Source organism: Anthonomus grandis, chromosome 22, assembly GCF_022605725.1.
Source record: "Anthonomus grandis grandis chromosome 22, icAntGran1.3, whole genome shotgun sequence".
Lineage (NCBI taxonomy): Eukaryota > Metazoa > Arthropoda > Insecta > Coleoptera > Curculionidae > Anthonomus > Anthonomus grandis.
In genome coordinates this window covers 16,128,798-16,145,163 of record NC_065567.1, presented here as the reverse complement: position 1 = coordinate 16,145,163, position 16,366 = coordinate 16,128,798, and the positions used below count along the sequence as shown (strand labels likewise).

The following is a 16,366-nucleotide window of genomic DNA, read 5'->3' as shown; positions in this document are numbered from 1 at the left end:
CAAGGTGGTTTGGAATAGCACTATCTCAGTCTTGTTAGGGTTAACGGATAGGGAATATTTTGCACACCACTTCTCTGATTTAAAGAGCCGTCTGCATTCGTTCGCAAAGGGATTTTCCAAATTTACCCGTGCTTAAGTCACTAAGTGACTGACTAAGTCATCCGCGAAACCTGTTGTGTAGTGGTGGTCATTATTTAGGCAGATGATAAGATTGTTCACAACCATGTTCCATTGTAGAGCTGATAGCAACTTTCCCTGCGGATGGGTCCTAATCCTTGATGATGGCTTACGGCCGAAAACACTAAGCAGCAATGTTATTACATGTTATTACACAATGTTATGATATTACAGTTTTAGATGAAAGTTATCCAGCAATGATTTGACATGGAAATTTCGTCGTGAGACATGCTACTTAACGATTGAGTTTGATATAAGTGGGATGCACGGCCTCTGCATATATATTTACTATATCTTTTACAGTTTGACTACGATAATTAATGAAGGTTGATAAAGCTCCAATAATGCAAATCAAAAGATCTTTACCTATCAGAAATCCATAGAACGATTTATGGCTGAAAATATGGCCATTTGGTGTCAGGTTCGGAAATACTTGCTTAGCTTGGCTTATTATTGTTGACTTTTTTGAGCTCCTTAGTAAAGTATAAGTACGTATATGCTCCTAAAGTATGGCGTAGACCTGGCCATTTCTTTCTTAACCTATCTATTGAAAAATTGTTTTTTATTACAGATAGCTAGCGACAGGTTCATCGTCCAAAACAAAGATTTTTGAACAAAATGGAGGTTTCCTAATTGTTCTGGGAGTATTCACGATAAACATATAAGTATAAACGCGCCAGCAAACTCTTACTTTCCGAAATTATAAAAATATTTGTTTTCAATTTAAATGCAACCTGTTTTAATGCAAATTACTTTACAAAATTCTATTACTATAGAAGTAATAGAATTATAGACATGGAAACCTATGGAAAATAGAGTGATGGTGGATATTCTATTCAAATTTCTCAAGGCACTTGGAAAATGGTGCTCTCAACGTATGCCAGGAAAAAGTATTACCCGGCATAGCTTTACCTTACTTCTTAGTTGGTGATGAAGCATACATGTTAAAGACTTATCTTATGCGTCTCTATCTCTAAAGAAATGTGGAACCGGAAGAAGACTAAATATGTCTATACAAATGCTTAACAAATGCAGGGCAAGTTGTTGAGTTGTTGAGATTATTATTAAAAGAAATTGAAGTAAATCCCAATCATGCTAATGCCATAGTGAAATGTGTATGCTTACTTCATAAAATTATAATTGATAGGGAAGGTATTTATGATTTGCCTAGAAAAAAATGCAAATGGAAAAAAAAATTAAAAGCAAATTCATGACTGCAGGAAAGAATAGAATATAGAATATACACAATAGAGAATAGTACAATACCAATAATTTAACTTAGCAGATAATTCCATTTCTATGAATATTTCTAGCCATGCCATCCGCTGGATATCTCGAAAGTGATAACTTAAGTCTTTCTGATTGCACAAAATTAACTTGTGAGCCAAGTTTTTCTATATCCATGTAAACAGATTTTATATAATAATTTTTATAAAGGCACAAAAAATTCCAACAATTTTGGATTGTCTTCGGAGATCGTTCGTGCGTGTACGTACTCGCACAAAACCGAGTGCAGTGTGCGACCGGCCTTATGAACTCTGCTAAAAAAACCATTAGCATCTGGTCGATATTGAACTTCACAGAACCTCTCTATATCGTTGTATGGTGTCGACCTGTCAATTTTGCGATATGTCAATACTCTGAAAAATGTCAATGTGTCAAAGTCTAAAATGGTGGTTCATCAGAGTTCAAAAGATAAACTAAAAACATTGGGTTTAGTGTAAATAAAAAATGTTTTTCCCTAGATTTAAGGTGTTTTGCCCTTAGGATTGAATTAGTCTAACTGAAAAGTGAATCAAGTAATCCTATGGAAGGATTTCCGAATTAGGCCAATTAGTAAACTGTTTTTGTGGGACTTCATTCATGAAATGATCCTAAACATGCCAATTAACATCCTTATCTTCACAACTTTCATTTAATAAATTTTAATGTAATATAATAATCGTTACTATCGTCTGTTTAGTCATTTGTTTATGACATTCCATTATTTTAAAATGGATAATATGAGATAAGTTTTTAAAAACATGGGTAAGAAAGTCATAGCTTATTAACTACACCTTCTTGATAACAAGATTACAAATTCTGATAATTATTTTGGATTTTTCAAATAAAATATATTATCTTCTATATATGAAGTGAAATAGTATCTGTTTAGTATTTACTAAAGCTTAGTCAAGTCAAGCAGAGGAGTTTCAATTTGTTTTACTCTGGTTATATTCTTTCTTTTCATGCTGTTATTTGTTCAGCAGGTTTAAATGTACACTAAAGTATTCTTATCTTACTGTAATTTTAGAGGATGGTGGCACAGTAACTCCTCAAACGTCTGGTAGTGACATAACTAGTGAAAAAATGGTGGCTCCTAGTACAAGCAATGCTGCTAGAAGGGCAATGCTGGAAGAACGTAAAAGGGATATTGAAGCTATGTTGGCAAAATATCATCTAGAACTGAAAAAATTATGTATTCAGGTATTTGTGTAAAAAAGTGATAGAAAAAATGTGTTAATCTGTTTTCGGTTAATTTAGGAAGCAGAATTAACTGGGGTAATGCCACAAGAAATGCCTGTAGAGATTGGTGAAATACCTCCAACAATAAGAAGGAAAGTAGGAACTGCCTATCAACTAAATGAAAAGTTGTTGAATCTGAGTATTAAAGAATCTAGTAGGGAACAATTAATAGCTGATTTAGAGTTAAGGATTCAGGTACATATTAACTTGATGAATGCAGCTTTAGGATTATCAATGGAGGGAAATATCAGTAAGGTAAGAATTTTGGTGTTATTGTAATTTTTTGGGAAAAAAAAGTTGTGATGTTCATTTTCAGACTGTCAAAAGGCAGCATGCCAAAGAATATATTAAGTATAAGGAACAAGTAAGACAGCTTGAAGAGCAATTAATACAACTAAAGGAAAAGGCAGCATTAGAAGTGAAACAAAAGAAGAAATCAAGAGTTCCTGAACCTCATGGTATGTGAAAAAAAGTTTTTAATTTAATCACACATGTTTGGATTAATTGATATTTTTTGTTTTTTATTTATTTATTTATTTAATCACAGTATCAACAGCCAAAAGCTACTTACAGATACCAACCTAAATATTAAGTAATATAAAGTATACTAAGTTAATAGGAAAAAAAAACAACAAAACACTAAAGTAAAATGTAGCAACTAAGTCATATCTGACATTTACATAACACACATATTAAAATAATGAGGTAACAATGATTATAAAAATTGCATGATTAAGTGTATTTAAACTATTTACAGTAAATACAAAAACAAAAAAAAATTTAAGAGAAACAGGATGTTACGTTGATTTATGTTTATAATTTTGTCAGAAATAATATTCCTATGGTTAAATTGGGAAATTTTTAAGTGAATTTTTTTTTCAAAACAAAGAAATTAATTTTGACCTTTATATACTTTAATGGTACTTTGAATCCAAACCAATCCAACTTAAAAACTTATGGTTCTAAAAACCACTTAATATTATGGGAAAATAGGATCACATTTCGACACTAAGATTTGAAAAAAGGTTCCTATAATGTCATACATTTTTTACAGTAATATAAATTCTCAAAAATTAATTTCCCAATGCTCAATGGTTCAATTGGGATGGGTTGGGTTGGTTAAAATTATGGACAGTTTAAGCCCATTCTCATAATTTCCAGTGAGATTAAATGTCAAAATATATTTCTATGTTTTTTTTTTGGAAAAAATGTTGACCTGAAAGTTTGCTTCTTCAATAATTGTAATATTGTTTCTGGTAAAATTACCCAGGTTTTAAGTTGCTAAACTAGATATTTACCATAAATAGTAGAAATGTGTAAGTGACACTATCTCCAGAAATAAACAAATAATTACAATTGATAGACTAGCTAACATCTGAAGCTGAACTTTACTAAATTAAAAATAATTATCTCTCATTTCTAATTTTAAGCTATGACTTTTATTTGTAATTTATTTACTGAGACTACAACTTAGTTTGGCTGTTATATGAGAGTTCAAATTAAGAATATTACACACATCTTCTTTCTCTGAGGATAATTTAAATACATAGTGGGTACAAGATATTTAGTGCCTTTAATCCTATGTGGTAACACCATATATGATTGGAAGTTTAGGTGAAATTAAAGTTGCAGACAGAAAGGCAAGAGATTGATTGTAGTAGATGGAAAATATAAACTCTGTTGTGATCACCTGATATCTTTAACCTAAAACTGTTTATTAAATTTTTCTGCCTTAGGGTGAAATTTCCAATAAGCAAGATTTAAATAAAAGAGTGAAAACCTATATACTAATCCCAATCTCAAAGATCGATTAAAGCATGAGCAATCCACTGGGGAACCACTTAAGTTCTACAAATGGTTAAACATGGCATATGTTGAATATAAAGCTGGTAATCAACTCTCCCCCTTCCCTATATTACATGTCTCAAGCCTGTAAGCCTTGGCAAATCTTTAAGAAACTAACTAGTTTCTAATTACAAACCCAAAACTTTAAAAGCTGACTTAATGCAAAGTCAGCTTTATTATCAAAAGATTTTAATTACATCTTGTGGACAAAACATAATAATTATAAACTTAAAATATTTTATATCAAATCAGAAAATACTTTATTGTGTCTAACAAAATTGTTTTAAACAAACCTGAAAAAAAATATGTACAAATTAAAAGGGTCAAACTAAAGCTGTCCTATCCTAATAAACCTGTGTTAGTAATGTTTTAGTGCTTAATTATTGTATATATGTACATGAAGAATTTTGTATTGTCTCTAAATCAGTGCCACACCAGTTTTTTTAAATGTATGTTTTTTTATATATTTTTTGGCCTGTGTAAATACTGGCTGTCATACATCAACAACAAAATACTTAAACTAAAACATTACATACCCATTTCAAAACAGTAAAAACTTGAACAGAACATATACATATATTTCAAGGGTAATAGTATTAAAATTGATCATTTAAATATTCCTGAACGTCATAATAGGCTCTCGCAACAAGTAACCTGTTGACTTAAATTTCTTTTCCTCATATATCTTTCCGATTCTACTTTTTTGTTTTTACCCATTGTAAAACAAAGAGTCAAGTACCTGGGAAGTTCTGGAAACGGATAATAATAGCTAGGTTTGTGTGGTGGTATATGTAGATGCATTTTGAGTCAGAGTATTCTTATACTTCTTATAAATTAAGAACACAGTCTTCAGTATAAATAAAGATGGCAGTGTTAGAATTTTGTTTGCAATAAAAAGTGCTGTACTATAATGGCTGATAAATACTGTATGCATTTGCTGTTTAGCGCAAGAGCCCCAAAAACATATACCATAACGTAAATGGGATAACATAAAACGGCACTAAGATACATTTAAATGTTAATGTTTGTTTTTAAAATAGTAAGACATAGTTTATTCGAGTCACACCATCTTTTAACTGCACATAAATCATGATTAATCTTTCCACAATTTTTTTTATCTACCTTACTGCATAAAACTGTTGCATCATCAGCAAACAAGGTAAACTGCCCAAATATATTGAGTCTTACTATATTATTAATGTGAAATAGAAACAAAATAGGTTTCAGATCTGAACCCTGAGGTACCTCACAATCTAAATTTCCCTGATTTGATGGCATTCCATTAAATAATATTAATATCTCGAGAAATAAAATGACATTATTAATTGGGATGTGATAATAATTCAGATTTTATGAAAACAGAAGCTTATGCCAAATTCCAAATGATAGGAAAATAACTGGAACCTTACTACACCTAGCATTTGATTCCAATGTTTTTTCAGAACATCCACAATTCCCCTAAGTATTTCAGATAGTCAGGAAAAACAGTCCTTAGTACTATTTATGTTATAGGGCTTTAAAGTAACCAGCAAATGCCATTTAATTTTTTGCTGTTATTACAAAATTTGTGAATGACAATAAACAATTCAGTTTATGCATTTGAATCTAAAAAAGAAAGTAAATATCAAACCGAACATCAGACTAGAGAATATTACAAGGATTTTCACCAACACTTGTTTGTAAAAACTAATAACTAGATTTCTATTGCTAAGTGCTATACTTAAACTATAATCCCCCAATTCATTTACACGATTTATTGCATAATTTATTATACCAACATATTTATACATAACACTCATAATATATTTATACTCGATATACTGGTTACATTTTAAATATATAAGGATGAAACACAATATAGGTACAATAGAGTAGCGCAGTAATCAAGTGCCGTTGAAACATCATTCTTGGAAGAAAAAAATACTCATCTTATCTATTAATATTTCTTCTATATGATAGGTTTACATTTTTTTAAACAATTTTGTTAAGATGCCTTTCTAAGAACCACACTGCATTTTTTAAAACATCTACTTTTTCAGATTAATCAACTTATGGAACTTCTCTGTTGTTTGAATACATGTCGCATCGCTGAAGAAAAGAACATATCATGGTTCTTTTTAATTAAAATAAAACGGTGACTCCTTAATTTTTATTCTCCAAAACGCTTAATTTTATCAATAATGCACAAGAGTGTCTTTTCTTTAGTTTAAGGTTCAAGCTAGCCATATTTATTATTTAGTTTATCATACAGGGTGTTAAAAATAGAAGCATTATAATGTACAACCTAGTCCGCCCCTGGTAAAATAAACAAGGTAAATGTGTTTTAAGAGGTTAGTAGTGTTGATAACTTAAAATTTTTATTAAATTATCCCAAGTACTTTAAAAGTTATTCAAGGAAAAACGGTTTCCAGCGGCGTCTTTAAGGAGCCGTATCTTCGTAGGGAAGGCCCATAGAAAGGCCCATCTATATTATTTTTTTATTTTCTACCTGAATCCGAGAGATTTCCCACATTTTTCGGGACACTATATATACATAATAGACATATATATTTATACTTAATACTTATTAAGTGTGATTGAAACATCATTTTTGGGAAAAAATAACCAACTTATTTAATAATATTTCTTCTATCTTATTTTGCTCGTATTAAAATTGTTTTTTTCTCTGTAGGGTGGTTACCCTCAGGACTACTTCATTGGGGCTTAATAAAAAAAATTTATTGTAATTGTTCCACAATCTATTTTAAACTTTGAAACCTTAATTTTCTTATTTTGTCATTTCTTTCAAACACTCTCTAAAAAATTCATAATTTATAGACTTGCATACTGGTTGACTAATGAATATATTGACTTCATAAGTTGAACTAGGAATAATTTTAAAACTAGTCCTAGTTCATAGATGTCTTAGGCTATGTGAGGAGTTATAAATAACATGATAATATTGTAAATGAAATGATATCGATTTGTGTGTTAGTTTTCAATTAGGGCAGCATTGAAAAATGCGTATGCAAATTTTTAAGTATGTTTAGTAGTTACAGATTAATAGAGTTTTTTAATTTAAAATACTCTGCTAAAAGTTTAATTCTGACATGAATCTCAAAGTTTTGTCAAAGTAGTGTAGTTATACAACCAAACTTTATCTAATAATAATTTAATAGTATTAAATGTTTCTACTATAAAACATAATATTGTTGTAACTTTATAAATGAAAGATTTCTATAGTTAATAAATGCCATTATCATTTATTTTTATTCTTCAAGAAGTGCTACATTTTTAGATGATGCAGTAAGTGTGGATGAATCTGAACAGTGTCAAACCCAATCACCCATGGATCAACACTTTCAGCAAATGAGGCAGCCACATCTAACCAGGCTTAGTCCTGCCGAAACTTATCCAGAGGCCAGATATCAAAACAATACACATATGTTCCATAGATCCCGAGAAAATCATATTCCTAATTCATTATTCCCCAGACCTGAATTTGTTAACTCAGGAAACTCAATATATCAGCTTAATAATACTGATTTGATGACTTATTTTGGAAGGTAATATTACTTTGTAAGATGCAGGCTTTGTAATTGTGCATAATATAAAATAGCAACATAAATTGGACGTAGTTATGCATAACGCGACCAAGCACCAGAATAACAATTGTGGGAAAACACAATTAAGTTTCGAATGCCCTTAAAAATCGATAAAATCTAATACAGATCTAATTTTTGCAAGCTATATCCAAGACACTATTTCAAATTATGCTATGTAAGCTTTTAGCAAAAAATAATAAATTTTAGAAGTTATGATAAAAAATGTCACCTAGTCTGGTTATGCTTTTTTACTTATTATTAGGTTTTTTATTTTACAAAATTGAACCACACGCCAAACTTGTCGCATAGCGCGTTTATGCAATGCCATGTATTTTCTTTTTAGACTATATATTTCGACTGACAGCCATATTTTTCATTAAGGTAGTTTATGAACAGCTGAAAATTTTGTTAGAAACACCGACTTAAAATGAAAAGTGACTATTTAAAACCCTTACAGATCTTTTAGAAAATCCTGTAAAAGCACTTTTTATTTTAAAGTAAATGAAACAACAAAAGTACAGTAAAACTAAACCACTTTATTTACTAACATAATAAGCTAAGCAAATTACAAGTGCATAGCTATAGCATACCTTGAAAAACTTCAAATAAAACTAGAATATCTTTGTAACAACTAACGATTATCTAAAAAGTTCTATTACTGCCCCATTTCATAGTAGCACTAGATAGTTTGGTATCTACTTATCTCTAAATTTATTTCATATGCGCGATTTAGTAAAAAAGCAGTCAGGATTTTTTGAAAATTTAAATTAAATCACTCAAGAAACGTCTGTTGATATTTCCTAGCTAAGTTCCGTAAATGCATTTGCGAGAAAAATGATCAAAATTTGACAAATATCACGTGATATATTACCTATTTTTCGGTGCCAGATCACGTGACCGAACTTAACTGCTATTTGCATTACTAAGCCAAGCGCCCAGTATCATGGCGTTTAATTGACCTATTTCGTGGAATTTAGTCGTTTTATGCAAAATGCAACTAGTGTTATAAACCGTTTGGCGCTTAGTTTAATTTAAAATATATCCTTAACTATAGATTTCTAACGCTCGAGATTTTTTTCGTAGATAAATATGGTATTTGGCCGTCAGATGACACAATAATACAAAAAAAAAAGAATTTGGCGCTTGGTCGCGTTATGCATAACTATGTCCAATTGTAGCTGGCTGTTAGTCAACCAAATTATAATTTCTATCACTGTTCCCAAAAATTTCAAATACAATGCTTTTAGTTATAATTATTATAAAGTAGACTACAGAAAATAATTTGAATGGAGCTTAAAATATTTATGGCATTAATTCAATGAACCTTTAACGTATAGGTTTTGTATAAATAAATTATATATAGATTTTATGTAAATACATTTATAAAAATTTATATGCACATAACTTTTAAAGAATATAAGAGTTTGTATTGAAAATGTTTTTTTAACTTATTACTCTAAATATGATTCTTAAAAATCGTATTGTGTTATTTAAAATATGTTTTCTTTCTAGGCATGATAATATGCCAGAAAATGTTTATCGCGGCAGTCTTCAGCTTCCCCACTCTGTGTCTCCAGGTTACACTGAACAATATTATACTCAACCTACCAACAGACATATGCCTGTCCTTGGCCATCCTATATTGGCAAGAAATCAATATTCCCCATACTACAATGAACCAAATCAATCTCAAGATTATAGATTGAGTGCTAATCCTGACGATTATTCTCCCACTGCTTCTATCTCAGGATTGACGTCCAGACAGAGCTCTGGCTCTCAACATAGTCCTCTAGCTCAAACGTGTAATCTGTCGTTAAATACTACTCCAAGACACTCTAGGGTTTTACCATCAGGTGCTATTGATCCTGGCAAATTGGTACATTTATATCCACACCCTGAAAACATGCAAGGGCCAGGTTTACATTACCCTCATTATCAAGTGGATGAAGGTATTACTGATTATAGAAATAATAGAATTAACCCACACAACCAGACGGAGCCCACTTTTGGTACGCCAAGAAATACTAATACTTTCGACAGACATTCGAACCTCGTTACTATTCAGCCTCATCAACAGTACGAGAATAATGGAATGTCGGATATTCATGGAAGGTTAGAGGCATCCTCTATTGCTGGCACTTTGTGGACTAGCCAATGTGACAAAAGGTATTTAACAAAACATATTATTAATGTTAATGATGTTGTTTTTATTTACAAGTAATACTATATATATGTATTTCTTTCAGATTTGGCAGCTTAGACAGAAGGCGTGCGATTACCAAAAAAGAGGTTTTTGACGAAATAACAAATCAAGCTCGTCCTGATGAGGAAAATGGATTCCGCAAGCCGGTAGTAAGTTCTATGTAACATTTTATTTTATAAGGTAGTCAGTATTAAAATTCATGTATATGTTAAGTTTGGGCGTATATATGTTATGGTAAATTTGACGTTAACAATATTTAGCGGAGATAATCGTTAATAGCTATATATTAGTTGGGCAATATCGTTATTAACGGGAAAATATCGAAAATGTCCAACGATCTCGGACAATGTTGAAAGCATATATATTTAATTTATCATTTTTTCGTTTTTGTCCGGCCAACGTCGTTAACGACCAAGAATAGAGGGGCAATATTAACATTAACGATTAAAGCTGGTTAAATATCTATTTATAATGGATAGAAATTTAAAAATTTTAAATAAAATATGGTTAATACAAAGAGTGTAACAAAATATTGGAAGAGGACTTTATTAGTCACTTTTATTGGTACGTGGTAATGATCCATGGCACTTAGAATTGCATATCTTTTTATTAGAGCGACAAGCACAATTATTGTTATTATTATAATTATTATGTTAAATATTATGTTGTAATTATTGTTTTTGCACCAGCCCTTACAATGGCACCCCTTATATCCCTGTCCTCCAAATATACAGTTTTCTGATGCAGCTTGTCTAAGGGATATTTCTTTTTCTTTTACAGTCTCACAAAGATTTTCTTATAATATAAACTTCTCTAAACATCGATTTAATTCAGATCTTGTAAATTTGTTCTTGAGGATCCCACTGTTTGTACCTTAAATGATTTGTTTTATTATTTCAGTGTTCTCACAAGAAAGTGTACATACTCTATTACTTACAAAGTTTATAAGACATATAAAAGCATTTTCAAAAGAGCTAACTATTACTACTCTAAAATCACGCGGGCCCGCTCTTCCGTAGGCGTTAACAATAATGCTCGGACAAATACGAAAAAATATAATTTCATTCACTGTTTATCAATATTGCCCATGTTACTTGGATGCTTACGTTATTGCCCGGCCATTATCGTTAGTATCCCATGCAGTCGGACATATACGATAATAACCGGTCGATATCGTTAATGAACGGATTATCATCATTGTCCGTAATATATATATTAAATTATATTTTTATTTCTTTATCTACTTAGTTGCATCCTCTTAAGAGGCATATCGATGGTAGAGCATTGGTTAGGACCCAATCTCTAGGCAGTGTTGGGCTAAATACAGAGAATATTTATCACCCAAGCGATGATACTGTGTCTTCATGCGATGGAGAAAGAAGACCAAGGCCAATTTTAAAAAGGAAAGAAAAAGATTGGTAAGACTTCAATGTTTTATCTTAGCTTTCTGTGACAGGATTATAAAATGCAAATGCTATAATTATGTTTTAATGTGTTTGGTTTTTATGCATAATTATGTTTCTAATTTAGGCTGCAAGAAATATAATTTTTTAGCATTATTGAAGGTATTACTACTAAAAGTGTCCCTTTAATTACATTATAATTGGTTGGTAACTTGGTATGTCACACATAAATGACTACTATTTTATACTTAGATCATCATGGTCTTATATTATTTCATAATCATGTGCAAATACCATTTCATGTGTTTATTGTTCGCTGCCACATTGCCAATTAAAAAAAAAAAGAAATAAATAAGTTTCTGGATTCTGACCCTTAATTTTATATCAGTTGCAATGTTGTAACTTAGATGAAATAAAAGCTGGTTTCTTGAAAATATAAATAACATGTAAAAATGTTCTGCAAAGTCACATCAACTTGACGACCAATCTTAGGCTTCCTGTAAATTTACTATATTTCTGACACATGAGTTAAAACAGAGAGCTCAGTTGGATCATATAGATTTTTCAAATTAGGTCATAATATAGCATGCACCTTGCCTAGTTCGAAAAATATGGTATGGACGTTGCAAAATACAATTTTATACAATATACAATTTTTTTTAAGTGACTGCCCCTTGATCGTTTAGTTTTTCGAGTCTGGTTATGCATATAAACATATCTGCATTTATAATTAACTGAATTATAGATTTGGATTTTGCCGCATTAGAGGAATTTGCATGTCGCAATGAAAGAGTATGTATGCTTTACTACCCACACATTTTAAAAATGCTCATTTGCCTATTTTTGTTCGATTTGCTTACTGCTTTTCGCTTTAATCTTAATTTCTAAAAATGTATTTGTGTTTTGAAACTCATTTATCATATAGGGTGGAAACCTCTTTGGACGGCCCTCTAAACGAATGTCAACCCTTAAGCCGATCTCAATCCACCGTTCCCCCTACTTTTCTGCCAGACCAAGCCTTTACAGCTATGAGGACATCTCCGGAACATTCCGCCGATTCTCCTTGTTCTAATGAGAAGTTTCAAGTAAATAACTATGGGTATAGACACAGTCCTGTATCTCCGAAGCCACTTTTAGAAATTCCAGCCGAATCCAATCCGAGCCCGAGAGTATCGGAACAATTAAACATAGAGATGTTAAACAATAATATTCCTAAAAACTGTATGATGGTACAACAAGGCATCATAAAGCCATATCACGAAGAAACAAAGCCTTTTGAAATGAGCGATTTTTACAAGTACTCAACGAAATTCAAGAAAAGTCCCCAAAAGGAGGCTACTGAAAGGTCCAGCAATTTAAGCCTGTCACCCAGAGGAGCTGCTTGTAGTAGGAACTTGACTGGTAATTGGCAAAGTTGGGAAACTTCACAGAATGGAGTGCCTGATTCACCCAATGACAATATCACACTCGATTCTCACAGGTAAGATCCCTTTTGTGTAAATTTTTTTGCTTTAAATTTTGGAAAAAAAAAGTTATGACAAATAACGGTTCGAAGTATCAACACAGTCCTTTTAATAATTTAAATGCTTGTGAAAACTGCTTTACCAAATTTTATTTACCTGTTGCTTAAAATATGAAATTTTAAAGAAAATACTAGTACAATTTGTCAAGGTTCTAATATGCACATTATTTATGATATATTATTCAACTATCTTTTCTTAACTTGATTATATTATTCTTCCAATCTTTTCGAACAGTTGAAATGAAAGTTGTACTCATTTAAAAAGAACTCAATTAAAAATACAATACCATTGTACATACAAACCATTTCTTTTAAATATTTTATTACTATAATATTTTTTAAAATTTGTTTAAAGGTTTTAAGTATTTAAATATATACACAGGACATTTTATTGAAAAAATTAATACAAAATTATAATAATAAAAGCCTAACTTTTGTTGGACTAATAGAAAAAAGTTACTGCTACTACCTATTAGAATTCAGCAGATTTAAATTGACCTTCTTAAACATATACCTAAATTTGAATTTTAAATGAGTTTATTTAAATTTAACTGTATTTTATGTATTATCTTAAAATGTGTAATTCAAATCTTTATTATTTATTCCATCCATGTCAAGTCTTTTAAGAATTCTTGAAATTATTTAGGAGGATGAGCAGTAGCTTAAACTCAAGTGAGGACCAGAGATACGCCGAAGTACCAACTGTTTCTCAGAGGTACCCCGGAGACATAAACAACTGGTTACAGCATCAAGAAAATAACAATCGTCCTAGCCAATCGGGTAACCGATCAAGTTCCAATGCTACTTTAGTATAGGAAGTTTTACACCAAGCTAATCGACCAAATTAGCAATATCAGAAAGATTGTTTTTATTCAAATTATAGAGCGTTCTGTATACGCATTAGAGGTAAGGATCACAAAGGAGAAGCGCAAAACAAGGATAATATTATACTGCAAATATCATGAACAGTAAAATAGTGTAAAATGATTAGAATTCATTGGAAAATAACTGACTTTGTAAATTTCATATTTAAAAACAAGATTGTAGCTTCTTGTTTGAATCTTTTATATGTTCTAATTTTTTATTGTTCTCATTTTAATGCGGTGGTTTAGTTATTAGAGTTTAACAAATGTGTACATATTATAGTCCTTGTTTTCCACTTACTCTTTCAATTCCTTTGTCACAGAAGTTTTTAATTGCTGATTTATGACAATATTGATCATGAAAAAAGTGGCAGTGGTATCGAAACATAAACAGCTATGTAGTAAGTTATTTGTTAGGTTACTTTTTTTGGAAAACGGCTGTTTTAAATTTAAAGACTGTTATTTATACCTTATCGATATTTCTGTTGATACTATTTTTGATTAAAGAAATCATAAAATATGAAACAAATATGTGGCCTTTAAGATTGTTATATTATATGTTTTGTTATTTAAAACTTCTAGTGGGCTTATACCTTGTCTAAATAGTCATGTTGGTTTTACAAATTGTGAAATTATCACAGATAATTTTGAACAAAACGTTTGTTTAATATTATTGAAACTGTTAATAATAATTTAAAATGTTAGTGCTCAGTTATATGCAGTATTTCACCATTTGAGTACATTTGTTTCGTTGGATATTTTAAATATGAGCCTTTATCTTAATATTTTTGCTTAAAATAACAGAATAAGATTAAACCTTTCACACATTTTTTCGAGCGATATTTTAAGATAATATTTATGTATTTTTACTTATTTTGAATACATTGAAAAAAGAACTTAATATGGACGAACCATAGGGTTGCTGTCATTTTTAATATTTTTGAAATTTTATTGTATGCTCAATAGTTATTAGTACATCAAAATGATTTAAAATGTCTATGTCGAACTTAAAATACTCTTAACCCCAGTAATTTTAATTACTGATCCTTAAATCGATATGCATATAAATCAAAAGCATGTGTGTATATAATATTATTTTTGACATGACTTGTAGTAAAATGTAAATAGGTATTTCACCAAAATGTATTTTTATATTTATCATTAAATGACGTTAGAATTTTTGCTTTTTTTTTGAAAAGGGGACGAGTCTAATTTCAGTTATTCAAAATTTGTATTCAACGTTAAACATTTTTAACTAGTGGATTGAAGGTAAGAATAATAAAGTCGTTATTTTAAATTAAGATCGTGAAATGTAAGCCCGTTCCCTTTATATTTTATCTATTTCTAAATTTTGTTTTTCGTTCGTTGCAAATCATAAGCTGTAGTATAGGATCATTTTGACATTGATTGTTTGGATTTCTTATCTTTAAATGCAAATTTATAATTAAGCAGCAATAATATATTATAATGTTGAATATATTATTGACCTTGTTCAGAAAAAAAAATATGTATCGATTTTATTGAAATAGAAATTATGACAACAGCAAACCAATATTTATCAAAGATCCAATCAATTAAAAAAAGTTAACATTATAGCCCGATTTATTTTAAACACTGTTTGTATTTCTTAATAGCCAAACAGAATTCAGTTCCATATTAACTAAAAATGTCGGTTTCTATGTAAGTGTAAGTTTGTCGAGGAGGGAACAGCTTATGTTAGCATTTTTGTTATTTATGTTATTTATATTAGTACACTATGTACTGCTATTTTGTTGATCTCAACGTTGTAACAATAATGCAATTGATCAAATGAATCTAATTTGTATTTATTGTTATATCTAAGGTTGGGGGTCTAAAATAACTAAGTTAATTTTTACTAGTTCATAGCCGAAACGTGAACGGCTGCTGGTTTTACATTAACATTATTGTTTTAGAATCCTTAACCTTAATTACTTTAAAATCTAAATTTTCTTTTGGACATTCCCTTAAAGCAAGATTCTTTTTTTTCGAAAAGTGATGCACTTAGTGCCTTAATGTAGTAAAGATGCTGAGAGGTTGTGATTATTAGCAATATTTCTTATTGGACTGAGCCAAAGGAAAGTAAGATTAATGTAGTTTAAACATTTTTGTACTGTACCTTTAAATAAAATTTTTTAGTTACTTTGTTGTTTTCATTTTCCGTAAGTAGATTTTTTTAGTTTACACAGCAATTTTATTTCAGCAATGTGTGGATAATTACAATGATTTCTTTTGATCGGCATCAT

At 30.2% G+C, this 16,366-nt stretch overlaps 1 protein-coding gene across 1 annotated transcript; it reads left to right on the top strand.

Annotated features, from left to right (window-relative positions):
* The first annotated feature begins 1,831 nt into the window (after positions 1 to 1,831).
* LOC126748903 (uncharacterized) lies at positions 1,832 to 14,868 on the top strand. The gene is made up of 10 exons (XM_050458440.1): positions 1,832 to 2,205; positions 2,471 to 2,643; positions 2,701 to 2,937; positions 2,999 to 3,140; positions 7,805 to 8,072; positions 9,624 to 10,277; positions 10,358 to 10,463; positions 11,563 to 11,732; positions 12,643 to 13,197; positions 13,886 to 14,868. The coding sequence occupies exons 1-10, from the start codon at positions 2,202 to 2,204 to the stop codon at positions 14,052 to 14,054; spliced, it is 2,478 nt and encodes an 825-aa protein (XP_050314397.1). The 5' UTR covers positions 1,832 to 2,201; the 3' UTR covers positions 14,055 to 14,868.
* The last annotated feature ends 1,498 nt before the right edge of the window (positions 14,869 to 16,366 follow it).

What these genes read in the sequence shown, in the direction of transcription:
- LOC126748903 (XM_050458440.1), top strand. An exon ending in TGGAGGGAAATATCAGTAAG is followed by an intron (nt 2,938 to 2,998) that starts GTAAGAATTTTG and finishes GTTCATTTTCAG; the next exon opens with ACTGTCAAAAGGCAGCATGC. An exon ending in ATCACACTCGATTCTCACAG is followed by an intron (nt 13,198 to 13,885) that starts GTAAGATCCCTT and finishes GAAATTATTTAG; the next exon opens with GAGGATGAGCAGTAGCTTAA.